Here is a 27303-nt window from a genome sequence, read left to right as displayed (position 1 = left end):
TTATCACACTTACCTCCCTCGCATACTCTAAACAGTTTCAACTACATTTTTAGAGACCCGTGAATGTCAATCAGAACTTGAAAATGTTAATGCCTCATTAACATTTATATAAGTCTCAGATAAATGTTAATGCCTCATTAACATCTATACAAGTCTCAGATAAATATAAGTTATTTACATAAATGTTATAAATAATTTGGTTCTCTTAAATCCGTACAATTTTGCTGCTTAAATTTTAAGCTTGGGTTTAAGTATTAAAACCAAAATTATTTTCATCAAGTTTTGCTATGATTTAGGAAAAAAAAAATTACTTTATTTTTTCTTTTAAATTAAAAAAAAAAAAAAAAAAAAAAAAAAAAAAAAAAAAACTTACAACCTACATTCTTTTTACATGTTTTATGAGTACTGTTTAGAAAGTAAGATCCTTTCATGCACTAAATTCACAAATGTTAAAGTTGAAAGAATGCTAAAAAATTCAAAATACTACAAGCCACTCAGAAAATGAGAAATTAAATATGCCCTATGATTCATTTTTAAATGCTGTAAAAAATTCAGTTTTGTGTGTAACTCAGTAGCTCTCATTGGCAAATATCAGTGGCACTTCTAGAAAAGTAACCAAATAGAAATATATTAATATTGTGAATACTGTATATGAAGGATCATTGCTATTTACAAACAGTTATTATCTTTATAATTACAGCCAAACATGCACTTTGCCAAAGTTATTGTCTTTATAATTATAGCCAAATATGCACTTTGCCAAAATTTAGTAACCATGAATCATCAAATTTTTTAATAAGAAATGAATTCAGAATTCATGGTGAAAGAAATAACATAGCATTAACTGGCAGCAAAATAACATGTAGTGAAAGCATACAAAAACAGGCAATAATATTCCATGGGTATAAATGCCTATACTTAGTGAAAAAATAAATAAAAATATATAAATACTTGGAATTAAATTACTTATCCTTATATAGTATAACTAAGTAATTCTTATTTATAAAGCAAAGTCTAGATAAACTTTATCCTTGGAATGGAAGAAGTCAAATTGTTCACACTTATGCTCATACCTTTTACTGATTCTTTGGCCAACACTGGAGCAGAGTTTTTAAATTCAAATTTTAAGGCTTCTTCTAATGAAGGTGAATTGTATGCTGCATGATATGCTGAATATCTATCTGCACGTAAACATTCTTGAGGAAATTTACAAAGACTATTTGCCAAATTAATTGCATTACCAATTCCTAAGAGTGAAAATAATAATAATTATGAGAATACATATATATATATATATATAACTGCATACAAATATTACCACAATGGGCAATGTAAAGGCAACAAATACATTGGAATGCAGTTTCAATAAATAAGCACTATAAATAAAAATAAAATAGGAACAACTATCATAAATTGCAATTTACATAGTAATGCTAAAAGATTCCTAAGTTGTGCCTACAACTTAACTTTAATGAACAAAATCTGCATTTAAATTAACTTCCCTTTTAAAGTACAGAGACCTTTTTGCACATAAATCTGATTTTTTACAGAGTAGATTATCATTACAAGTTACTTTCTACCAGTTGGTTCAATCAGAATGCTTATTCTCCAACACAGGCACTGATTTAAAACAAGTTCTGTTAAGTGAAGTTCTTAAAGACTTCAGATAAAAAAACAAAACCATACAGAGTTCAGTTAAGTGAGCAGGAATGTTAAATCTAACACATTTTCTTCTGAAATGGAAAATCACTTTTCAGCCTCTGTGGTTTCTTTGTTCTTGTTCTCGGCAGAAAGGTTTTCAGAAATATGTGATGTTTCACAGCCTACAACAGAAGCAAAACCTACAGCTACAACAGCATTTGTTGTTGATGCATTTGAAATCTTTCTTCAAAAAGTACTTGAAATCAGAAACAAAAAAAAAGTTTTGAATTTAGATTTCTTTTATTCTGAATGATGATGGTGTTTTGGTGACACATTTGTCATTGTTTTATACTATTAAGTACTACAAATGACTTTTCAACATATGAAAAATAGAAAATATACTTAAATTGACTTTAATTACTTCAGGAATCAGAAGCCAAAAGAAAACTCTGAAAAAAACATTTTCATGTTCAAGTTTCTGTGTTAATTTTGTCTAAGTGTGTCTTTCTTTATACATGAGTCTTCTTTCAGGTTTTCAGATGTATAGGTATCCTAAACATTCAACTGCTCTCTGCATCTTTTCAAACTTTATAATCTTTTTTGAACATATATGACACAGATAGACATAAACCTTTTTGCCTTAGAAATTTAATTTGGCACCAAAATGGATACACTAGATGGCCCACCCCTTGTGGTCACATAGATACACAAATAATAAAAAAATAAATAAAAAAGCTAATTACTTTTGTCTGGATTATCTAACAAACTTATGCTCACAATCAAAGCCCAGATTTTGACGACATAAACATTTTCTTTGCATTTTTTTAGAATTTTACTATTTTACAGCATTTGTTACGATTTTTAAGCATATTCCAGGCTTTAAGGACATTTCCCGGTCATTTCAGAACATTATCAACACATGGCAGCTTGAGAAATTACTCATGCAGTGATGTCTTAAATGTATTTTTTTTAATATTAATAAATGAATAAAAAGAGCACGGCAACTTTGTATTTTGACACTGCACTTGGTAAAGTTTACAAAGTTCAGCTAATTGCATTACAAAGTGCTGTGTGTGTTGACAAGCAGATATTTTACAAAAATTTCTTTCCATGTGCAAAAAATAGATTTTGTAAATGATACTCAGAAGCTAAAAGATTACATCTAGTGCTGTTTGAATTGAGAATAACTGATCTGTTGATAAGCTCCAGGACTGGCGTCAGAGCTGGTGTGGCTGCACCAGGTGGCAGAATTCAGGGAAGGCAAAATTTTTAGAATTTAGAAGCACTGAGAAACAAAATTACGAGACAGTAAAATCTTCAAAATTTAGATAAACCAATGGTATAAACAATTTTTAGAATTTAGGATATGCATGACTAGGACTGGTGCAAAGACTGTTCTGAGCTGCAAAATGTCTAATGCTGGCCCTGAATAAGCCTTAAATATGTATAGGAATTTATTCATTTGGGAGTCAGATAAGCTTTATGCATGTGTGGGAAATAAGCATATGTAACATAAATAAACTAAGGTAGTTCAGGCTTAACTTGTCAGCATGCGATAGAAGCAAGATATAATTTGGCAGACCAACATGTATTTAGTCACCAATTTCATGATGCATAGCCAATACTGTATAGCAAACACTAGCTAATATTTATGATGGTATCTGCAAATTTGAGAATTTCTAATATCACAAACAAAGAGCAAAATTTTCCAATTTATAGAATTTGTGAAGAAGTGGTAATAAATGAAGATGATATAATATTACAATGACAATGCCATAAACATCACTCAACTAATGAATGGCAAAATCTGCAGAATGGTTCTAGACCAGAAAACATGACTCTAGTGAAGAAAGCTGCATGGAGTTTATTAAGAATGAAAAAATTTCAACTGATGATTTAGTGGGAATTTTGAACATGACAATTATGGGATTTGAAGAATAGGACTTAATAACTGCACAAGGAATTAAGTCCTCTACAGAATTAAAGAGAAGTATTAGCACAAAACACAAACAAATAAATATTGAGCTTTTTTTTAAAAAAAAAGGGGGATCACAAAAGGTTTATTATTTTGCAAACCATCATTTCATATTTTTTATTTATAATTTCCGGATGTTATTTCAATATATTTAAACTGATGATCTAATATTCAGAAAAATCTCAAATCCTGTATTGCTGATGTTTCAAAAAGTCTGGATCCACACATATCTTACGGTGTCTACACTTTCTTATCTGAGTTTTAAAACATAGCAACATCTTAGGATCATATACTGCTTATAAATTATGCAGTATAAACCTGGTAACATCTCAGAATTTCTAAATGTAGTTATTACTATATAATTGAACATTCAGAATGCAGTTACAAATATTTTCATAAAGAAAACATAACATAATCCTTATTTTATATTAATATATCGTCTCAACACTTAAAAAGGGAACTTTTATTTTAATCTAGAATTTACACAATAACAATACATACATGGCGTTTGACTGCAAATCAACATGGAGAACACATGTAAAGGACTTGTCCAACTGTGCTACGAAGAGACTCAGTGTCCTTAAACGCCTTGCTGGGGCAAGGTGGGATTGCATTAGACAAACCCTGCTCCAAACTTATCATTCGTTTATCCTTCCCTTTCTGACTTACTGCTGTGAACCACTTGTTGTGGCCATGGAAAATATACTCTTTACTATAGAAAAATCCAAAATCAGTGCTTATGTATTGTTTTTGGAGCTGTGAAGACCACCCCAATTGATGCCATGTTTATGTTAACTGGTGATAAACTCTTAAGAACTATAATTCAAGAGAAGACCTTAATTCTCTGGGAAAAGATCATTAGAGTTCCTGGATGTCTTTCACTCTGGAATAAAGTCAATCAAGATCTAACTAGAAATCTAAAGACCCAGATGGGCTTTCTACAGAGAGTTTTTCAGTTCAAAAATTCACTTGGTTTAATGAATGAACCAGAATTACTTGTTCCATTACAAAATCCAATAAATTTCTTTCAGGATTAATCTTGACCTGGGTCAAAACGCAGCCAAACATAATATGGATCCCTCTATTTTGAGAGCCCTCGCTTTTAAAGTATTAAACATTTTTTACCCTGAGTCAGAGTAACTTCGGATCTTTACTAATGGATCCTTCCTGTCTGATGGCCCTAATGCAGCTGCTAGAGTTTTTTCCAAAATTTTCTCTTTCTACATCCCTGTGGGCCAAGGCTCTACGTTTGATGGTGAAATTGCCGTGATTCGCACAGCTCCGTACCAGCTACCATGCCACTTGGAAAAATTCACAAGAGCTGTTATACTCAGTGATTCCCAAGCTGCTCTGCTGGCTATCATTTCAGATAAAAATCCCATATCACAGGACATATTGGATCGTTGGCATTATCTACTGGCTTCACTTGAGAAAACTGTAGTCCTCCAGTAGGTTCCTGCTCTCTCTGGGATTCCAGGTAATGCGAAAGCCGACTTCTTGGCAAAAAAGGGTACTTTAATCATGCAGAATATTTCTCATCCTTTGCTTTTCCATACTGTTAGGGATCTTATTAAAAGATCTTTCAAAGTATGTGCTCAGAAAGATCTCTATTATGATGTTTCTCATAAGTCTTGGAAAAATGCTATCCTGGATTTGTGTAATGGCCCAAGGCGTACAGCAGTCGCTGAATGCCGCCTTGCCAATGGACATGACTACCTACAATATCATCTTCATAGATTCAAAATTGTTTCTTCTCCGATTACTCTGTGCACTCTGGAATTATTCTGTGCAGCTCTGGAGAGGTGATGGATGCCGCACATCTACCACTCTGTGCAAGACTTTTCTCACCAAGCATTACTGGGAGGCAAGAGATATGTTAGATTAATGGACTTTGTTACAGCTGGGTTTTTTTTTTCATTGTGCTGCTGTATTCTATGTTCTTTGTTCTTATTTTTTTCCTGTAACTGTTCATAATTTACCATTGAAAATAATAGTAATAATAATAAAAAACAATACACACTCATGATTCCAGACACATGAATTCATTTGCCCCATTTAATTGTTTAAGACCGTAAAATTGTTATCAGTTCACTAGCTACTTAACAGTAGTTATTTCATAATTTGTCATCTTTCGAAGTGTTATTTATTTATTTATTTTTTTTTTACTTCCCTTTTTTCCCAGTAGAATGTAAACATAAGTGATGAATATACACTATCCATAAACAAGAAAAACATTTACTGCCTTCTAAAACATTCACTATTCACACACTTATGAAAAACCAAACAAAAGTGGTAATTATTATTACAAACATCAAAAACCTTTGCATTTATACTTATCATTAAATTTATACTAATAATAAAATATTATATTTCTATACATATCAGAAAACCTTTTATTTTACTTCCTCCCTAACCTGGATTTGTTCTGGAAGAATATGCTCATTACATTCAGTTTCATATTTCACATATTACATATACATATAGAGATGCAGATATAAAAACAAAGCAAGAATAAGCCAAAAGAAAGAAAACTGTGGAAAGATTACTAAATAAAAAATTACCTGTTCCACAGGCTGTAACTTTTGTGGCAAGTCCCATTTCATATGCTTCCTTAGCATTTATAGCCCGTCCTGTAAGTATCAAATCAAGAGCACGAGACAGACCTATAAGATGTGGAAGCCTTGCTGTTGAACCATTAACAATAGGAACTCCTGTGAAAATGGTAAAACTAAGCATAAGTAAAAAGACAATATTAAAAATATAAATTATAAGCCACATTTATACAACTAATAACAAAAACACATATTTTTATGAATATTACATATTTAGAAATAAGTTTTGAAACAAAAGCATCTATATGTTTGCACTATACAGTCACTTGCATTGATGAGAAAAATTTAGAAATGCAATGAATATAACACACAGCAGGAATAAATAAATGCTTCCCATATTGTAAAAAATATGAAATTGACTTAATGTATGTTGGCAGAAAATTCTCAAATAGTATTCATTATCACTTGATTACACTGAAATTATTTCTACATAGTAGTCCTTCACTTACATAAAATCCCAATTACATATAAGTGCACAAAAGACATAAACTCAAAACTATGAATTAGAAATAAGGGCTCCATAAAGAATTACTTCTTTTTTCAATCAGTATTTCTTGCAATCAGATAACATTTTAGTTTAGTTACTTGTTCATTACTACTATTAATCATAGCTTATTTGCCTCTAAAATGAATTCAAAATGAAAACGTAAATGTACTAGTAATAAATCTAAAAAACAAAGGTCCGCATTACTTTAGAAGAAAATTTGAAAGTAATTTGAACAAGATGCACCCACAAAGTAACTAAACAAATTAAAAGGCCAAAAGATAAAATAAAAAAGTGATAGAATAAATGCATGCTTAGAAGGGCATATATATGCATCTCAACTCTTGCTAAAGCCAGTTTTAACTAGTTATTTTGTTACTTGCATATCAAAATGAAGTCAAACTTCATTTACTGAGAAGACACTACAAAATAAAATTTACTTCAGGATGGAACACTTTAAAACATTAAATTTTGTTACAAATTAGGGAACTGCTACCTAAATGTTAGAGATGATTTAGACCAGGGATGGGCAAACTATGGCCCGCCAGAAGGTTCTATCCGGCCCGTGGATAGAATTTAAATTTACCGCTCCGAGAGAAGATGATCTTTTTACTTTCTCTATTTTTGTTCTAAAAACATAAATTGACAGTAACAGCAAGCACAGACAGCTTTCAATTGGTAAAGTGTTAAAAGTGAAAGTTATTTGTTAGTTATAGCTGTAAATTGGCGCCAACAAGTGTTATCTCTTTCTCGGGAAGCAGACATATGGGAATCTAATATAGGTGAATTAGACCTCTTAGAAAAAATTTAATCTTAACTTAACTATTTTAACTTAATAAGAAACCTTAATTTGTTTGCTGCACAGCTATCTAAGAACGACTTGTCTCATTTCCCGAGGTTAAATTCATTACCCTCAATAAACGAAGAGAAGCTTAAGAATTATAAAGACGGCTTGAAAAAAACTGCATTTTGAGTTCGAATGAAGATTTCAAGATTTCAGTGACGTTCAAACAGAATTAAATAATTTTACCATGCCTTTCAACATAAATTGTGAAGCAGTCTTAAGCAGTTTTATCTAAGTGTGACAAAGTTAGAGTTTTATAAACCATTATCGAAAGTAAGTTTCCCAAATTTAGTATCTCACATCCAGAAAATCAATGCTATGTTTACTTCATCTTATATATGTGAACAAGAGTCTTCAACTATGAACCTTAGAAAGTATTATTTCAGGAGTAGATTGACAGATGACCATTTAGCCTCATCTCTTAGAATCAGTACATCACACTTCGAAACTTAATATAAGGAACTTTTAAAAATGAAATCGCAATTTCATTTATCTCATTAACATATTTAAATTGTAATAACAATTTCATTCATCTCATTAACATATTTAAATTGTAATAACATATTTAAATTTAAATTGTGCATTTGCTAAAGCAGAAACATCTGCAACTTTAGCATATGAAATCACTTCATCATTGATTGGAGATTTATGTAGTGTATAATTAGACTATACTCAGCAGAGAAGTAGTTATTTTTGTCTTATAAACAAATAATTGCAATGACAAACTTATTTTTGTCTTCCTCTGAAAGTTCTTCCACTACTTTGTTAGTTGCAGCCCCTATTACCGAATCTTCAACTTTCTTCAGATTTTCTATTTCACCATAAAACACATCATATATAAAATTTGAAAAAAAGTTTGGTTTTACAAACTTTGATATAAGCAGATTATAAATCATCAATTGCAAAACATGAATTAATAATTTTCTGCTTTGTAGAACTGTGTTAAGAACATCAAATGATGGCAAAATGAAGTGTACAAAAAGGCAAAAAGCGTTGTTAAGGTCCGAAGTCAAAAATATAAATATTCATTCTTCACAAAGTAACCGGAAAATGTTTCCCCTCGTGGAGCATTTTTTTTTTTTTTTTTTTGTGAGAGAGAGAGAAATTTGTATCAGCTTTATTCTTATATTTTGTAGTAGTTTTTTTAGAACTACTCAATTAAATTGCTCACTAGTGCAGAAATTACTTTTCTGAAACCTACTTTTAGCAGTAGAAGTAATAACTACATCTCCATTTACTTTAGGTATTTTATACCTTTCAATAAAGCCTTTTATCTTAAATCGAGAAGCATTTATTTCTTCCTTAAAGAATGGAAGAAGTGGCTTCCATTAGTCTAGGATTCTAGGTAAAAATTTCCTGAAAGATAGCCAGCATATGCAAACAAGTTTAGAAATTTTTCTTACTTTAGTGTTATGCAGCTGTTGGAATTATTTCAATTTTCCTTTCCTTTCAGAACTTCTTTCAACATAAATAAGTATCAACAATGTGTTCATCCACACTTTATTGGTAAAAAAGCTTCCTCTTTTTTAGTTACTAACTTTAAGAGGTGACAGGTGCACCTCTTAAAATAATTTGCAAATTTGAATTTTCCTTTTTTAAGATGCCTGCAACACCAGTCTTCTAGCCTACCATGTCTAGTACATTATCAGCACCAATTGCTAAGTAAGTATCCAGAGGAATTGCATTTTCTTTTCAAGTTTTAAAAATCACCTGTGCCTGTATTAAAGCCTGTTGAATGTCCTTCTAAAGTGGGAGCAAAAAGGAAACTATACTCAAATTCTGGAGACAATGATTAAAAAAAAAGAAACCACAATTGGATAGAGTTTTGAAACAGTATTATTGCTTCCACTCATAGAGAGGCAAAATGGAACTGTTTTAATGCAATCAATAACTAAAGATTTATTTTTCATACTCATTTCTTTAACACCTACAGCTGTTTTGGTCCTTGCACTCGAATATTTCTTAGCAATTTTGCAACTGGGGAAAACTTTGCTAAGTAAAGCTGCAGCATGATCCAATGCATTTCAGTGGCAGGTTGTGTTCCAGTAAAAAGGCAGAGAACAGGCATTCTGCACTAATAAATTTTTGGTCCTTTGCTTTCACAGAAAAATTTAATTATTAATTCTTTTCAATAGAACTCATGTTGTCCTTGTGTTTTTGTGTACGCACAATGTTTGAGAACATTGGCCCTTATATGCTAAATAAATAAATAAAAAAAAAAAAAAATAAAAAAAAAAAAAAAAAAAAAAAGCAAATGTATGACATTTACTTAAAGAAATAATAGAAGGAAAGTCATCTATATATGATTCTTGGAAAGTATATGAGTATTTTACCCTTTTTGCAGACATTATCAAGTCTGCAAAAGGTCATAATTACTTGAACTGTTTCTTTCTTGAAAGCACATGCACTCACACCACTCAATGATAAGATGAATAAAAAACAACCTTGATCTTGTTTTGTGCTCATTGGCTAATATATGTCAGATGACATGCAGTGACGTCCGATGCTTACTTTAGAACTGCAATATGAAATTTTCAGACACATGTGCTCCTCACAAAGCAGAACTGATGCAAATGAAGCATGATGAAACATGATGAAACTACTTTGGTTTTCTTTTATATATAATCTAGAGAAAAACTATGCGTTTTCAGATGCACAAAATACTTTTTTTTAAAATTCCTTTTGTGCAAATAACGAAGTATTAAGCTAAGCTACATATAAATCATAAGAAATTTTAAGAATAACAGAAAATCGGGAGAAATATGTCCCAAATTGGGTTAGTGGGAGAACAGTCGAAAATTGGGAGCCTCTTGCTTAAATCAGGACAAAGAATGAAGTAAATGTAGAGAAAATTAGTTCTTTGTAAAAGTTGATAGACATATAACAACTCTGCAACTTTCGCACATGCACAGGATAAGCAAAGAAAGCTGTAGGTTAACTTTAATTGAAAATCAGAAAATGAGGGAAGTTTATGTTTGATTTGTGCCTAAGACAAAAGCAAAGAGAAGATAGAAAAGCTTGCTGTGAGTATTTGCTAACTACTGCAAAACAGGACAACAATTTCTTAAAGAATATCATTACAGGCGATGAGACCTGGTGTCTATACCACACGGGAAGGGGGAGGCAAAGTGCACAATGGAAAGGAAAATATTCTTCCAAATATATAAAAGAGGGGCAAAAAATACCATAATCAAAGATTATGGTAAGCTGATTGCATTTTTGATTACAAAGGACTTATTTGCCATGAATTTGTCCCTCAAAATCAATAAATTAATCCATATTTTATAAGGATGTGCTTTTTTTTTTATTAAGAAACAGAACAAGGAGTGCTAGGAAGGGACTTTTTAATTCTGAGCAATGGTTTCTTTCACATGATAATGCTAGAACACCAAAGAACACTGCCTGAAAAACAATACCTTGCTAAGCATTCAAGTGCAGTGACACCCACCATATTCTCCCTATATATAGCCAGCTAATTTTTCCTTTCTTCGAAGCTTAAGATATCCATAAAAGGACACAGATTTGAAAAGGTCTCACATTTTAAACCACATGTATTTTGTGAATGATTAGTTTTAATGCCTATAAACAGTGTTTTGATAACCCAAAGAAATGTTAGAAAAATTATATAGATTTCTTTTGTGATTATTTTGAAGAAGTTACTTTATGGACATGCCTTGTATCTATGAAGATGGGGAAATTATATTAAAAATAGCTTGAGATATAAAATGATCTATTTCAATAGTGAAGATGATAGTGAATGATAAAAGTTTGCACTACAGAAAGCATGAAAAATGTGGTATGTTTAAGGGCACAATCAAGACAGCAAAGATTTCACAGAAGGAGAAATTATTGTCTTAATGGATCAAGGATCAGACACACAAAATGGACATTGTTAAGTTTTCTAATTATCCTGGAAAAAGTCTGGTCTTTACACCAATATTTACAAGGTATCATGGACACAACAAATGCACTTAAAGGACTAAACTAAACACAAAGTAAAGAGAGCAGACATGGGCATGGCAAATAAATTTTAAAAACTGCTATCAGAAACAAAAGAGGAGTGAGCAGAGTCAGTGCTAGGGTTTTTGGCAGCCATCTGCAAATTCAGAAATGACATCATTGACAAATTTTTAATCTTAACCTTCTTTGTGTATTACAGATATTTTACGGGCAAAATTATATTTGAAAGCAATCTGTTGCTTATATTTTGAGATTTCTTCTAAACTATTAAGCCCTCCCCAATTCTCTAATGAATTGAATCATTATGAATAAACCAATAATAAATTAATTTAATAAATTTTGTCGGAGTTAAACTTGTTATTTTCAGAATTACCGAAAACTCTAGTTTCCTTTTATACGTTTGTTCCTGATTATAGATGTTTGTCTTTTTATCATAGTTGAAATACCTGATATACTGCAGAACGAAATGTTTGTCTTTTCCCTTTTTAAATTAAATATACTCCTTTACTAAAGTGAAAGTGGTATGTGATAGTGGAAGTGTTTTTACTTCCTTGTATGAAGTAAAAAGGAAGTATTGTAATCGCGAAAAGTTTCAGGCAGCATATTCCAACGAAAATATCCATTTTGACCGCTATCGAATGCAATTTAACGATGTTTTTGCGTGATATCTGTACGTAAGGACAGAATAAAATACTCTTTTCCTTCAAAAAATTATAAAACTGCTTTAAAATTAGTTCTGAAGAGAATTTTCCGTGGCATCTGTACGAATGTTCGTGCGTACGAACGTATCTCGCATAACTCAAAAACGAGTAGCCTCAGAACGTTGAAATTTTGTATACAGGACTGCTATAACATGTAGATGTGCACCTCGTATTTTGGTTGCAATCGGCCACACCAAACATATATAAATATATTTATATATATTCCACTCTATTACCCGGCTCAGTGATCTCAGTTTCTTTACTCTTATATGTTTGTACATTGTACATTTTTTTCTTTAAAAATTATTGAATTATATTATTTTTATCTTTTGGTTAAGGATTTTATGCCTTTAGTAAATCTGTGTGCAATATTTTTAGAATTATCAGCAATTTTAAAGTTGTTTAATAGCCGCTAAGCCTGTGTTTAATGGCGGCCATTGATGTTTACATTTGAAACAGGAGACTAGTGGATTTGTTGCCAATCTAGAGAAACTTAGCTTCGCAACAACAAAGATAACGCATTCATTTATTATTGCCAATTAAATCATGCTTAATTCTTTCTGGAATTTTTTCGAGGAAATAAGCGTTTGAGATTTACTTGGTAATTTTTAATATAGATATTTTGAGTTTTTATGTATTTTTGCCTTCTCGCGAAGTAAGAACTGGATTAATTAAATGAGAAATACTCAATCGTCTGTGAAAAACTGTTTCTTTTTTGTTTTATTTGCTTAATTTCTTTTATACACAGTTCTAGCTTTATTATAGTATTTGAATAGAACATGTGGCAACGATTAGATAATTCTTTAAATGATATACATTTTGTGCATTCTGAGTTATAATATGAATGAAATATAATACTGTTAAGTAATCCTAGCGCTAGAGTGTCGCTATGGTAAACAAAGTGAATTTTAAAGAATGCATTTATTCGATTGTGGTTTATGCGCTGTCAGCGAAGTAGGTTTAATTCAATTTAATAAGTTTAAATAAAATGCAAGAAAAAATGCGTATAATTTAATATTCTGTACAAAGAAGTCGTGGTGTACACATCAGATTTTTTTGTTCCTGTACCACTGAATTGGTGGAAATACTTAATGACTTTGACTTAGTCTTTGATGGCAGCTCACATGAGTTGAGGCAGTTATCACAGAATGATTGTTTATGGACAGGAAGAAATTTGAATCCTAACATATTCCATTTGATAATTAATTTCCAATTAAATAAAGCTGCAATTTCAGCAGATGTGGAAAAAGCAATTTTGCAGATTGCTTTTGAAGAAAAGGATCAAGATGCTGTGCGAGTCCTATTTGTGGAAAACACACAATTAAATTATCTAAACTTAGCAGCATATAGATTCAAGCGTGTAAATGTTGTAATTAAGTCAAGTCCATTCTTGTTGGCTGCAGCAATTAAAGAGCACATACAAAACTATCGAGATGAGCAGCTGGATGCACTTGAAACACTGAAGTCTTGCATTTATATTGATGACTCTATTACAGGACAAGACAGCACAGAGGAGGCTCTAAGCTAATCGCGGGAAGCTAAACAAATTATGAGTGAAGCAAATAGGAACTTGCATAAATGGGTATCTAATGATCCTGAGCTGATAGAAAGATGGAAAGAAGTGTTTGAAATCTATCCACATAAAGTCAATGACTCAAACGAGACACTTAAGATCTTAGGAATATTCTGGGATACTAATGAAGACAGTCTTACTATAGATACAGACAGTTTGATCAAATTTCTTAAAAGCAATCGTAATACGAAACATTGGTTATTAACACCTAACAACTAAAGTAGAAAACTCATATCTTAAAGTTCAATTCATTTCATAATATCTTAAAAATAGCATTAAAACAGTTTGCAGAATGCTAATCATACAATTAAATAATAATAATAATAAGGATTGTAACATCCTTGTATTATTAGACTTAAATTGTATTATTAGAATCTTAAAATGCACTGATTTAAATACATAAAAATAACATCTAAACTTTTTTCTGAAATAAAAGTCTTAAAACTTAGGATTCCACTTTAAATTGCTTTACAAATTGCTGTTATCCTCAGCTTCAAAACAAAGAATGATTAAATTAAATATTTTAATATTTCCCAATATTGATTCCCAATTCCAATTTTTCAAATACTGAGTTAGCATTTTTCTGTATTATCAGTTCATATAAACTTTGCAAATAAACATGCCAGAAGAGAAGGGAAAAAAATATTAGAAACAAATTTTACAGTTGAAGATATCCGGAGCAAATGCAGAAATTGTCATCAGTTTACATCCCAAATATAAATAGTGCAGCAAATATTAAAAAAAAAAAAAGCATAGCGACACTTAACACTCTTTAAACATAAACATTGATCAGCTAAGTGCGTCTACCAAACACACAACTTTCCTCTTTGCCTTTTCTAATTTAAGATATCTAATTTCATGCATAAGAAATTTTTCATTTGTAAGCCATACAAGACTTTTATTAACCTATCTTTTAATATTGCCATATGTATGATTAATTTTTAATAATTCATTTTTTACCAAACATAACTCTGGTTATCATATAGAAACAGGAAGAAAAGAGAAAGAAAATTATTTGTCTCTGGCATCCCAGTTGATACTACAATTTCTCAAATTGCTGAATTTTTTCCAAAAGCATATCAGATAATTCTGAATTTATCACCTACATATCGAAAGCTACAGTAAGTTACATACATGGAAAAGATGTAGCTGAAGCTTTGAAGCTTTTTAGACACCAAAGAATGCTGAAATAGCTAGTGAAGCTAAACGAATGTGTTATTGAAGCTAAATGGAACATATTCTGTGTAAAAAAAGAAAATATAAGACAGCATAAAAAAACATTGCAAACCTGCCAGTAAATACAAGCTCGGAGACCAGTGGCAATACAATGCATCCAGTTCTGACCTGGACTGAAACTTCGTCCCAAATTCTTCGGTCCTTATGAGATAATGAAAGTTCATTCATCTGATCATTACAAAGTACGAAAAATAGGATGGCGTGAAAGCCCCACAATAACATCACCTACTGCTGATAAGATGAAATGGTGGTGCACAAACTGAACATTCACAACCAAGACATTGATTTTTTACCCCTCTTTTGCTTGTTTTGTCTTATAAGTAAGAATGGCAATGCGCTTACCAGCAACATCACATGACAACATCTCAGAGAGATGTGAGACGAGTGCAACAATGAAGTTTGAAAATTGAAAGAACACTGAATTATAATGTTGTTATATTTTTTATGATGCTATGGACTGATTTTTCTCCTCTTCTTTCTTTTTATGTGTCATCTTCATGTTAATTACATCTGTTATGTTCCATAACAGACGTAACTCTATAACTCCATATGTTATATAACTCCTGTCGTCTTCTAAGACAGTTGCACCAGTTCGGATATACAACTACATCCTACATACATAATATTACACTATTGTACTTTCTTACTAAGTTTACACTTATGCAATTTACAAATGCAGCTCATGTAAAATTTAAAATGTAAAGGAATTTACAATATGCATGTCTTACGCTACTTGGGGGATACTGTACTTCCTACATTTACTTCAAATGATGTACTTAATTTCTTTTTATATCTCTTCGTAAAATCTTAGCAATAATTTAGAGATAAAATGGGTTGCTGCACAAGCAGCTGTGCATTAAAATATTCCAAAACTTGATTTCTTAATATTATTAAGTATAAGTAACATTATATTCTCCCCTCCCTGCTACCCTCTCCCCCCCCAAAAAAGATTTCACATTTAAATGTTCATTTCTTTTCTTTAATCTCATTTTTTTCTTTGCTATATTTTTTACTTTTGATTTAATGTGCATATTTATAGAATCTTCAAAGCAAACCAACACAACTTTTCATTAGAAATTATGAACTATGAAAAAGTATTTTTTTCTTTTCCTGTTTTACTATATATATATGTGTGTGTGTGTGTATATATATATAATTGAGACTAAAGTTTTTGACATAGTTTATTTAATTCATTGAAAAATGTTTCGTGTACAGTTTCAATTGTCTGTTTCGGCGAAATACACGATAGAATTAACTTAGTTCGAATTTCATTGAAAAAATTTCCCCTCACGTGCCAAAAAGAACTTCGAATTGGGCTAATCATCCATTTACCGCTTTTTAATTTTAATTTTATTTTTATTTTTACTTCGATTAATTGATTAGTTGTTTTACTATGTTTTAAATATACTTAATTAGTTTAACATATAGCTTACTACTTTTGTTAATTTTTACTTGTAAATATTCAAATGTTGTATATTTCTCTTTTAACACAATTCATTTCTACTAAATTTGCTTATGTTGAAGTTTTTGCGGAGTTACAGTTTTTAGCAACTTTTTAGCGTGCATACTAAAATTTATCTTCTAATTTCCTTAATTTTGCAGCACAATGCGCAAAATTTTTTATCACATAGGCCTTTTATCATTTGTTCTTTCTACTTTACTTTAAATTATATATATATATATAGATAATTACAATGTTTGAAAAAAAAACTAAGTGATTAAGTTTTAAAATAGCATTAAAATTTTCATTTTATTTTATACTGAAACTTTTTTTCTAGCACATACAATCTCTCCATGCATCACATATTTACAACATGAAGCTTATAAAAGTGAGCAAACTAAAGCACTAAATATTGCAAGCATTAATAACATCAAAAACAGATATTTTCATCAGAACTTCCATAGTTAGTTTTTAATCAATAATAAACACAATGAAACACATTTCAAAAAGAAACTGATATACAGCATAAAATAGCATCCTTTGTTGCTAAGCCATTAGTTTTTCGAAGTTTTAGAGCTAATGCTTTCACAGTTTCAGAGCTAAACTCTGAAATTTTCAAATACTTTATGTTTGATGGAAAAAAAAAAAAAAAAAAAAAAAAAAAAAATTTTCACTTTTCTTTCATGTGTGGGTATACAAATAAATGAATAAATTTTTATTGGTCTGTATCAACATATAGCATTCACGACAAAAATTTAAATATTAAACTTAATTACATTTCTCTTATGGATACTTTATTATGTATATATATGTTAAACTATTTCTCTTATGGATACTTTGGTCAGATTTTTTAATTTTACTAAAGGTTTCTAACTTATATTAATTTTCTTAATTTAACACAGAATTAAGAGAAATAATGTACTTTTCCACAAAGGCATTATTTTGCTAAAAAAACATTAAAATTTTATGATGACATATACATAAAATATTTGTTTTTTTTTCTTTTTATATAAATATTACAGATGTATATTATTTTTTTAAAGATTATTCAGAAATGTTTTTGAATGTTTCAAATACTGTTATGATCAAATATATCAAAGAAGGATTTTATTTCTATTGATATATTTCAAATCAATGATAAATCTCATGGTTGTCTCCCATATTTGAAGTTTTAAAGATTAAACATTAAACTAAAATAGCATAAACTAACCAAACCTCCTGTTAAAGAAACCCATCACAGCATTATCCTCAACAACACGAAGATCACACCACAATGCCAGTTCAAAACCTCCAGCCACTGCATATCCATTTATAGCAGCAACAACTGGTTTCTTTAGAAGTTTCTTTGTCGGACCCTAGAAGAATAAAAATGAAGGCAATTATGAAATGTAATATCAAAATTTAAATGTTTATTAAAATTTTAAATAGGGTATACTTTTAACAAGAGGAAGAAATAAAGAAGTATATTTTCCATTTTTGCAGCATGTCAGATAATAATTTATGACAAACTGACTTTTTTTTTAATTGAGAAGAACTGTAAAGAAATGTTTAGAAGATAAAACTTATGAAATTTTGTAACTCGCATACATAATTCCTTTTAATTTTTCGGAAAGTTTAGTTTCCTTTCTGTCAATAAAATAAGATACTATAAATATTAATGTAACATATAAAATTTCTTCAAAAAATTAAGTTTCAGACAAGCTTTATTGCAATTCAACATTTCAGTATGAATAAATAACAATTCATTATACTAATATTGAAATTTTATATGTCATTTCTTCAAAAAATTACTTTGCACATTGTTAAGAAGTATATTCATATAATATTTTAGTAGCAATTCAATGCATGAAAGCATTTATTCATTCATAATTTTTATTTAATATGACAGATACATATTCATCATATTCTAAAGAAATTATCAGTCCTTGTAAAAATTATTTACTATCACACATAACACAGTTACTGTATACATACATAGAGTATGCCCTCTCCTTTGTTCCCACTAGTCAGTTCTTCTAGCTCTTACAATTATGCATAGTCTTAAAGTTTTAAGCTATGCACTATTTTAAGCATGTAACAGATAATGGGTATGTTTGACTGCTGCAAAAGCATTTCATGCTGATGAGGGCTCATTAAATGCATCTGTTTAACCTTGCAGTATTCATGAGAAGGACCAAATACTATCTATTGTGTTGATCATGTCCTCCTCATTTACACTTTTTGAAGACAGCATGCATCATGTTTAGTATGTTTCATTTCAAATCAATCTTAACACTATTTAAGCAATTTACAAACAAGAATAAAAAAATTTATTACCATCTTATTTTAATTTAGAACTTTTATTTTTTCCTTCTTTTAAATTATTATCAGCATAAGTATTATTTAACATTATTTTATCTTTCAGCAATTATTATAATTTTCAAGAAACTGGCAATTTTCTCACCTTTTTAGATTTATGTTTACTTATCAATGAACTGATAAACAGTGCTAAAAGAAAATTCAGTTAATCCATAGACAAAAAACTTTGCAATAAAAATTGTATTAATTGTGGTATAATTCAATCACTTTCCCTTATTTGAATTAAGGTATAGTATTTTTATTCGGTACAACTAATTAATCCTCAATTTTTCCCTTTCAAAATAAAAGGAACAGAAAATACATAAATTAAAGAGTGGCTGAATTTATAATACGAAATTTGCTTTAAAGAAAAGTGTGGATAAGTAAAGAGCCCCAAAAAATATTATGATAAAGAATGATAAATAAAGAAACATCCAAGGAAGAGGGCAAAAATTATGAGAGATAACAGGAATTACATAAAATCATTTCATTAAAAAATATAAGTAGACATGGTGAAATAAAAAGTAATCTCCTAAACAAATGAACATCTGCTTGTAGTATGACATTTCTTCTCTTAAATCATAAGAATGAAATACATAAGAATAAAAACACCAAAATTCTTTTACGTATAGCTGAATGAATAACAGAAGTCATCTATAAATACTCTTACTTTATGAATTTATGACAGCTTTTACTGATTCTTATAAGCATCAAATTTATTAAATGCCTTTAACAAAAATTCATTAAACCTTAAGCTGAGACAAGAAAAGAAAATATTATTAGAACTATAAGCTCAAAAAGTTTTAATTTCTTAGATTGTCAAAGAATTATTTCTAATTTAGATTAATTGTGATTACTTAACTAGCTAGACAAATAATTATGCATATAGCTTTGATAATTAGCTAATACAGTTAAATATTATAGGTTAATATGATTTTTTTTTTATTTGGCAAATTTCTGTACTTATCTGAAATTATCATACAATATTTTCTCTATTTTTCTGGAAGTTACTGTTTATCCCAATTCCAACTTTATAATTTAAAATTCAAATCTTATAAAAGTACCTACATAATCTAAGCGCATTTTCCATTTAACTTTTAAAATAACAGAGTAAAGACAACTCTATTAAAATACAGACATTATATTTAGAAGAGAAATATTTCAAAATAGTGATTGTTTCTTACAAGGCTTTCAGCATTTCCCTTATCTTGCTGGAAGGTTGTTTCTTTGCATAAGCTATTTTTTAAAGACTCCCCACAAATTCATCCTCCATCCCTGACAAAGCCATAACAGAAAAAATCTTTCAACATACTTGAGAATATGTGGTTATTGCATAAAATTACTTGTAACACCCTTTGAAGCATCAATCTTCTTTATCTTATCCTTGTTTTTGAGGACAGCAGAAACTGCTGATGCAGACTGATTATATATGCATGTTAACACCATGTCAACCATGTTCACACCTCTTTCTTTCTCTTCTCAGTGACTTGGAGTTTGACTTCTACAGTGATTTTTCTTTTCTTACCCATCTTCTTGTGGCCTTTTCTTTGGGAACAATTATGAAAGCATGCTTAAATTTTACATTAAAAAATACATAATGATATGTCTGAATACAACTTTCACAAGCAACAAGTAAGTGCTAAACAAAGACTGACAAGAGGAGATGCAGGCAAGATCCTGCATGGTAATGTCACTATGTCTCCATGCCACTCATTCTGCAAAACACTGCTTATTAAGGAGGTCATTTTTACTTCCTTGTACGAAGTAAAAAGGAAGTATTGTAATTGCGAAAAGTTTCAGGCAGCATATTTCACCGAAAATATCCATTTTGAACGCTATCGAATGCAATTTAATGATGTTTTTGCGTGATATCTGTATGTAAGGACAAAATAAAATTCTCTTTTCCTTCAAAAAAATTATAAAACTGCTTTAAAATTAATTCTGAAGAGAATTTTTTGTGGCATCTGTATGAACGTATGTATGTACGTGCATATGTACGTATCTCGCATAACTCAAAAACGAGTAGCCTCAGAACGTTGAAATTTTGTATACAGGACTGCTATAACATGTAGATGTGCACCTCATATTTTGGTTGCAATCGGCCGCACCAAACGTATATAAATATATATATCCACTCTGTTACCCAGCTCAGTGATCTCAGTTTCTTTACTCTTATATTTTGGTAAATTGTACATTTTTTGCTTTAAAAATGATTGAATTATGTTGTTTTTATCTTCCGGTTAAGGATTTTATGCCTTTAGTAAATCTGTGTGCAATATTTTTAGAATTATCAGCAATTTTAAAGTTGTTTAATTGCTGCTAAGCCTTTTTTAATGATGGCCATTGATGTTTACATTTGAAACAGGAGACTAGTGGATTTGTTGCCAATCTAGAGAAACTTAGCTTCGCAACAACAAAGATTACGCATTCACATATTATTGCCAATTAAATCATGCTTAATTCTTTCTGGAATTTTTTCGAGGCAATAAGTGTTTGAGATTTACTTCGTAATTTTTAAAATAGAATTAATTAAATGAGAAATACTCAATCGTCTGTGAAAAACTGTTTCTTTTTTGTTTTGTTTGCTTAGTTTCTTTTATGCATCATTCTAGCTTTATTATAGTATTTGAATAGAACATGTGGCAACGATTAGATAATTCTATTCTTTAAATGATATAGATTTTGTGCATTATGAGTTATAATAAGAACGAAATATATACATTAACTGTTATATAAATATTGGATTATATAACAGTTAACTTAGTTTCCATTTTATAATTATTATATAAGTTAACTGTTATATAATTATTAATACTGTTAAGTGAATCTAGCACCAGAGTGTCGCTACGGTAAACAAATACTAGAGTGAATTTTAAAGAATGCATTTATTGTATTGTGGTTTATGCGCTGTCGGCGAAGTAGATTTAATTCAATCCAATCAGTTTAAATGAAATGCAAGAAAAAATGTGTATAATTTAATACAAGGAAGTCATGTGGTGTACACAGCAGATTTTTTTCACTTTTGTTTTGCTTGTTTTGCAAATCACTCATTATGGGAAGTGCTTGTTAAGTGAGGTTTGACTGTATAACACATAATTGAAGCAACATAATCAGAATTTTAATTTTAAGAAGTTCTGCTATATGATGTATTGCATTTCACGTATCAGTGATATATGATATATTATATGATTAATTTAAAAGAATACTATTTCCCAGAGTTAATATTAGTTTTGACATACTAATCTAATTCATTTAATATATGCTAACAGTATATAAGAATGTAAACACTGAATGTTTTAATTCCACCTTCCTCAACTTCAGAAACATTCACATTGATTAAATGGAATTATAAAAAGAAAAATTACATGCTAAAATACCTGCTTTTACATGCTGGTTTTAAGCAAAAATAAATTATTTTAAAACATGATATGGTAATCAGTTTTAGATTTAGAAAAATATATCTGAGTAACTGGAGCTATTCCCATTTTGTTTCAACAAGTGGATGTCTTCTGCTGCTGCTCATGGCTTTATATCTCATTTTGCGAATGCACGTAACAAAAAATTATAATCAGTTGGAATTTATTCTTTATTCTTTCTAATTTTTAAGTCAGCACTTCCTTTGCAAAATTCACGACAGTGCCTATACAAAGGCTGACTGAAGAGTTTTAAGACTGTCTTTAAAATGCTTTCTTGATATTACACATGATAACCCTCTACTGGGTTTTGCGAAGATCATAGATAAATGAATCTGAACCCACAATTTAACAGCAACTGCCTTCATAAGGAAGAGAAATACCTATAAAATTTGACTGTGGCAGGTGGGAAAAAATCTCTGAAAATATGGCAAAGATGTGATTGAATTTTGTATTAAATGTAGAAAAGACCAGTAATGAAGCACTTAAAATGTTACAGCATGTTTGAAATTCTGAAGCTCTTAGTTGTGCATCAGTATTTCAAACATACTCATAGTAATATGCAAAAGATTGGAGTACATTCTGGAGGCTATCTGTTTTAGTTTACATGTGCCAACACTGTCAATGCACAGACAGACAATGAATGATTATGATAAAAATCACCTGAAAACCACTTTGCATATAGCTACAATTAACAAATATCTGATTTGCTCAAGAAAGAGTGATTTTTATTTCAGGGAAATGCCCAGTAATCAAAATGCAATCACTAATTCACATAACTACAATAGCTACTGGAGATCTCAAATCTTTTCGTCATGCCCAGAATTCTTGATATATTCTCCTCAAGACATTATGGAATGATAAGAATGAGATTTGCTAGATAAGGGACTGGTTTACTCATTTCAATTCAGTTTTCCATAAATGTTTCACATGATACATATAGATATGTTACAATGAGAAGCTTCCTGTCTAGCATGAGAATGCCTTCTTGTCTTACGAAAAGATCAAAACCTTAAAAAAATATGAAATTCTATTTTCAGTTAATGGAAGAGATGAAGTGAAGCATATCCAAATAAACTATACACTAAAGTTGTTCTCCACAAAAATAGAAGTCTCAAATCAAAATTTTTAATTTACATCCCTAAAAACTAATGACAATTTTAACATTCAAATCACTTCAATATGTTTAATAATTTACAGTTAGTATGCTTTTAAAGCCAAGCACTATTTCCTGCTAACCCTGTATTTATATGAGAAATGCATACCAATAAATTGCTATAGCACTTAAAAAAAAATCCAATATATGATTTCCGACCTAAAAATATTATATTAAAAGAAATTTCATTTACAGATTTTTGATTAAATTTGGTATTAATGGGCATTATATGGAAACAAAATAATTTGAGATATAAAATTACATACCATAGGACCATGTTCACTGCAAATACCATAAAAGTTTCCTTTTGCAACTTCCTTTAAATCATAGCCTGCACAAAAATTACCACCTGAAAAGTGCCAAAAATTAAAATTTACATACACTGAATTTCATACATAGATAAATTTGTCATTTTTTATCTTTAAAAACTTTCCTTAGAAACACAATAACTATTAACAAGAAAAAGAAAGCAGCATACACATATGCATGTACATCCCTTCCTTAATTGTAGCTATATGCAAAGTGGTTTTCAGGTGATTTTTATCATAATCATTCATTGTCTGTCTGTGCGTTGACAGTGTTGGCACATGTTAACTAAAACAGATAGCCTCCAGAATGTACTCCAATCTTTTGCATATTCCTGTGAGTATGTTTGAAATACTGATGCACAACTAAGAGCTTCAGAATTTCAAACATGCTGTAACATTTCAAGTGCTTCATTACTGGTCTTTTCTACATTTAATACAAAATTCAATCACATCTTTGCCATATTTTCAGAGATTTTTTCCCACCTGCCACAGTAAAATTTTATAGGTATTTCTCTTCCTTATGAAGGCAGTTGCTGTTAAATTGCGGGTTCAGATTCATTTATCTATGATCTTCGCAAAACCCAGTAGAGGGTTATCATGTGTAATATCAAGAAAGCATTTTAAAGACAGTCTTAAAACTCTTCAGTCAGCCTTTGTATAGGTCCTGTGTGATGCCCTGAACTTCAGGATATCCCATACTCTGTATTGTTATTAAAAAGCACTACTTAAAATATTAAAAACATTTTTATTCTAAACTACAAAATTTTTATTCAAAATGTGAAAGAGAATGAGAGGACTAAAATGACTACATATACGAAAACAAACTCTTTCTTAATCAAATCAAAGATTTCCTATAAAAGATCTATTGAAATCTATATTTTTAAAACTGTTCAAATCTGATACTTAATGTAAAAAATTTTGTAAAAAGTAGTTTCAAGTTTCTGAAGTTTTTTTTTTTTTTTTTTTGTTCAAAGGGGCTTTGTCCCTGAAGGACTATTGTTTATGTTTAGCAATTTTGCGTCAATTCACTACAAATTGCGAATCACTTTTCAAACTGTTGCCACAAAGTATTATTGCCCTGTGTTATATCTAAAGAAATTAAATAATGAAAAATCTGCATAAATGTATGTGCTATATTTCTTGCATTGTGATACAGCATAAAGGTACATAGAGCCATCGAATTTTGAATGATGTAAACCTCTCACAAATATGGGAATGTGGAAGACCAAATTTGAAATTTGGAATTTGTCTTATTATTGATTTCCTATTTTGTAAAAATTTAACCAATTTTTAATTAACAAACTCAAGGGTTTCAAAGCGAGCAATGGCAACGTTGTACAGAAAAAACATTTTTATCTCCAGCACGTGAGTCTCTGTATTGGAAATTCTAAAGATATACTCAATTGAAAACTATTTTGCGATATTGATGTTGAACTGAATTTTATGGTTTAACTGCGAAGAATGTGATATTTAATAAATAAATGTAACACACAAAATGTTAAAAAGACGCTCTTTTGGACGTGATTTAAATTCTGAAACCTTTCAGATTATTTTTTTTATTTAGTTCAAGAAAAATACATCTGAAATTTAATTTAATTTTTAACTATATTTTTTAATTGCAGGTTACGATCAATGAGTATTTATTTATTCAAATGAACATGAGTACTCATATGGCTAATGAGTGTTTATTTCAATCATAAAATATAAATAAGCAACGACATAACTACAACTCTATCATAAACTAAAAGTCTGAAAGGAAATCCAACTACTTACATGTTTAGAAAATTAAGTAGTTAATCAAGCTATGATATTATCATCTTATTACCTATAGGAGTATTAAGACCATAACCTCTGTAAAACAATAAAGACATGCAATAATTGGAGAAACTGGAGATTCTGTATTATTACTCCACAGCGATGAATAGAATAAAATTTTCAAAAACAAGTATTTTTCAGAATATAGAAACACTAGTAATAAGCTGATAGAATCTGATAAATATGATGTATTTTCATTATAAGACATCATTAGCAGATACAATGTGCTTAAAGAGGGGCTACAGGCTTTATTCCTTAAATACTAATCTCAGACATGTGCTTCTAGTGCAGAATAATAATAATAAGAAGAACCTTAATAATAAGGTACAAAAGTTGAGAGAAGTTTCAACACTCTATGAAGATATCACAGAATGAATTTAATGAACTAAATCACTGTTTGTACTAATTTCATACTGAGTAAAATAGCACTCATTATTAATTTCAGTAGATGCAGCTCCACAAAATAATCAACTACAAGGATTTTTGGAATTGTTAATATATTTAATTACATAATGGAATATTTTGTTTTTATAAAAGCATGGTGAATGAAAAAATATTTTACACATTAGACTTCTTGTTCTTTAGGTATTATACAAAAAAAAAAAAAAGTTAGTTTCTTTTTTTTTTTTTTTTTTTTTAATTACAAAACTATTTTTTCTCAGTACTGAAAGTATTTTCATAAAATGTTCCAACTTTTTTCTGGAAACTTTATAATTTAAACCTTAAGATTACATTCTGGCAGAAGTCTGCTCTATAAAAAGGTTGGTATTATTATCTTCTGTAATTTTAATGAAATTAATTCAAAACTCTTTTCCCAACTATTCAAAACTATCTGATTTTAAAAACTACACAGTAAGAGATTCGGGCTCTATAGCAAGCAGAGGAGCAACCAACATCTGTTTCATGGTCTTAATTGACATTAAAAAGCTCAGTACACAGTTTAGAATTTTCATCAAGAAAGCAATAATATTCCATGTCCATTTGTGGTTACTGGCATCCTCCTGTATTCTTTATTCTATCCCTTGTGCTGTGAATTAAATCTTTTTCCATTTGATATCTGCCATTAAAGTCTGATTTTAAATTTATTGCACAAATTTTAGTATTTCGATTTATGGATGTGAATGAGTCTGCAATGGGACCAACATGAAAACATACAGTATAAAAGGAAGAAACAGTATGGTAAGTATCTGGACAGAGCATAAGTTTACCAAAAAAAAAAAAAAAAAGGTACAGAATATCTGAAGAAAAATTTACTTAGAAGCTTTGAGTTTAATCTAGAATGGTGCACGATGATAAGAATGCAGCAGCTTGCAGGATAAATTTTTGATGGTACAGGAAATAAATAGTTCATTTGGAATCTTAAGTAAAGTGACAGTGAGATGAATTAATTCAAATTACCATCGAAACAGACAGGAAATAACAAGATATTGGTAGATTGAAAGGGACTTCAGGCATTAAGGTAAGCTTTATTATTAGAAGGTAACATATTTTGAATAAAATTTAAAACATAACTGTTAGTAGAAAGTCAAACTGCAGAGCTTTCCAGTATAAAATTAGTTTTGTATGTTCTACAATTAACTCTATAGTATGGATTAAACATGTTTAAATTTGAAAGCGTTGCATGAAAAACCCCAAAACAAAAAATTCTTAAAGTCTGACTAATGAATATACAACAGAAAACTCTTTGTTTATAATTATTACTGTATTACTGTTTGCATTTTAGAAATCTGAAGTTTCCTATTTAAATGTAAGTAACCTGCATAATCAGGACCCAAATTTAAATTTTATTAAGGGTCCACAAGAGGCT

At 29.8% G+C, this 27303-nt stretch overlaps 1 protein-coding gene across 1 annotated transcript in view; it reads right to left on the bottom strand.

Annotated features, from left to right (window-relative positions):
- The window catches only part of LOC118190207 (uncharacterized), a 44505-nt gene that overhangs the window by 8161 nt on the left and 9041 nt on the right, over positions 1-27303 (bottom strand). Inside the window, exons 3-6 of the mRNA XM_035360882.2 lie at positions 23640-23722; positions 17678-17822; positions 6178-6327; positions 1074-1247 (exon numbers count right to left, since the gene is read on the bottom strand). Of these exons, the coding sequence (XP_035216773.1) occupies positions 1074-1247; positions 6178-6327; positions 17678-17822; positions 23640-23722 (552 nt within the window). The remainder of the gene's footprint in view (positions 1-1073; positions 1248-6177; positions 6328-17677; positions 17823-23639; positions 23723-27303) is intronic.

This window comes from Stegodyphus dumicola, chromosome 5 (genome assembly GCF_044657685.1).
Source record: "Stegodyphus dumicola isolate Sdum_Otavi_A_Nest chromosome 5, ASM4465768v1".
NCBI classification, from domain to species: Eukaryota; Metazoa; Arthropoda; class Arachnida; order Araneae; family Eresidae; genus Stegodyphus; species Stegodyphus dumicola.
Note: the sequence above shows the minus strand (reverse complement) of the source record. Positions and strands in the feature narration are given on the sequence as shown.